The sequence below is a fragment of the Fusarium odoratissimum genome (assembly GCF_000260195.1).
Source record: "Fusarium odoratissimum NRRL 54006 unplaced genomic scaffold supercont1.345, whole genome shotgun sequence".
In the NCBI taxonomy this organism is placed as follows: domain Eukaryota; kingdom Fungi; phylum Ascomycota; class Sordariomycetes; order Hypocreales; family Nectriaceae; genus Fusarium; species Fusarium odoratissimum.
The window spans coordinates 1-1,404 of NW_022159031.1; the positions used below are offsets into that span (position 1 = coordinate 1).

The following is a 1,404-nucleotide window of genomic DNA, read 5'->3' on the forward strand; positions in this document are numbered from 1 at the left end:
TTACTATAGACATCAGAAAATAACCCATCGAACCCTTCATTTCGACCTCCAACGAGCCCCCCGATTGACCGACTACAGTTAACCCTGCTGCGACAACATCATCTGTCCTGGGGCGCCGTCTCTTTCTTAATCACCTGCTTCGCCTACAACAGATATTCCCTCTATTGCAAAACGACTGCATCTATCGGATCAGATACTACATACTTGGTCTACACCTGCTCGACATGTCTTCATCTAGAGATGCCCGTGCTGCCCGCCGCAATAATGCAACTTCTTCCTCTGCAGCTTCCGACCAAAATCCGGTGGCCAGATACATCCAACCCGTCACGTATAAGGGCACAAAGCTCCCCTTATGGTCTGGACTTGTACATGGAGAGTGCGGCAAGCTACCATTTGTTTATCCCTCCGAGGGAATTAATGATGACATTGGTCGAGTTATGAATAAACAGCCTGCATTCACTCATCCACGAACCGATTGGTCCCACCACAACGAAGACCATCCGATCAGATTATCTAGCGAAGATAAGGAGCGTGAGCTGAACCAGAAACTGAAAGATGTTAAGCATCCCTACTACAATTCTTCTATCTCCCCTGTCAGCTGGACTCTACATGCTACGGATATGTGGACTGTCTTTAATTGCATCACGCTCGAGAACTACCTTTACGGCGATGGTGTTATTGCACTCTTACGCACAGCTACATATGGCCTTGAGAATGTTATTACAGTGGCACCATACCAACTCGAGATTCTAGGCAGTTCAATCAAGGTCAATAACAAATGGGGAGCCCAGCAAACGCCTTTTCTTCCTGATACCTACTGGAAGGTTAACTGCAGGGCCCATCTTGGCTTTACCAGCTCTTTGCAGGCCCGAAGGCAGTTGTATGGAATCCGGTTCCTGATCGGCTGTATTCGACATGAAGATTACATGCATTGGACCTCTTTTATTTGGGACAGCAAGATGGGAAAGTTCTATCACTTCGATTCCTATCTATTTGATCAGAAGGTTCGCCTTTCTAATGCAGTCTTGGGCTTCCGGGAATTCCTTGCAGGTATTGGACTTCCCTTTACCTTCACCTACTATCAGATGCCAATCTCAGGGCAGCCTTCTGGATGGGAATGCGGGTTGATTGCTGCGTATTGCGTTATCAGAACGATTCGTGGTCTTGTTGGTGCAAACTATGCTGAGGCAGTGGCAATCCACGGAAAGATGAGTCTCCTGCTTGACAATATCCCGCATGAAGATGCAGAACCATCTGATCTTCTACTCTCGGATTGGGTTCTCGGCCTAGATGACCCTGGTGTGGCTAGTCGGACCAAGATTTCGCGCAGCCTGGCGTTTATCAAGGCATTCTTCCAGCAGTTGATCTTGATGGAACTTGGTGTTGCAGATGGCCAATATATCC

At 47.8% G+C, this 1,404-nt stretch overlaps 1 protein-coding gene across 1 annotated transcript; it reads left to right on the top strand.

Moving 5' to 3' along the window:
* Positions 1–915: 915 nt before the first annotated feature.
* FOIG_16936 (uncharacterized protein) lies at positions 916–1,128 on the top strand (the record flags this gene model as incomplete). Its single annotated transcript, XM_031218416.1, has 1 exon — positions 916–1,128. One exon carries the CDS (start codon positions 916–918, stop codon positions 1,126–1,128), a length of 213 nt encoding a protein of 70 aa, XP_031051870.1.
* Between the last annotated feature and the right edge of the window lie 276 nt (positions 1,129–1,404).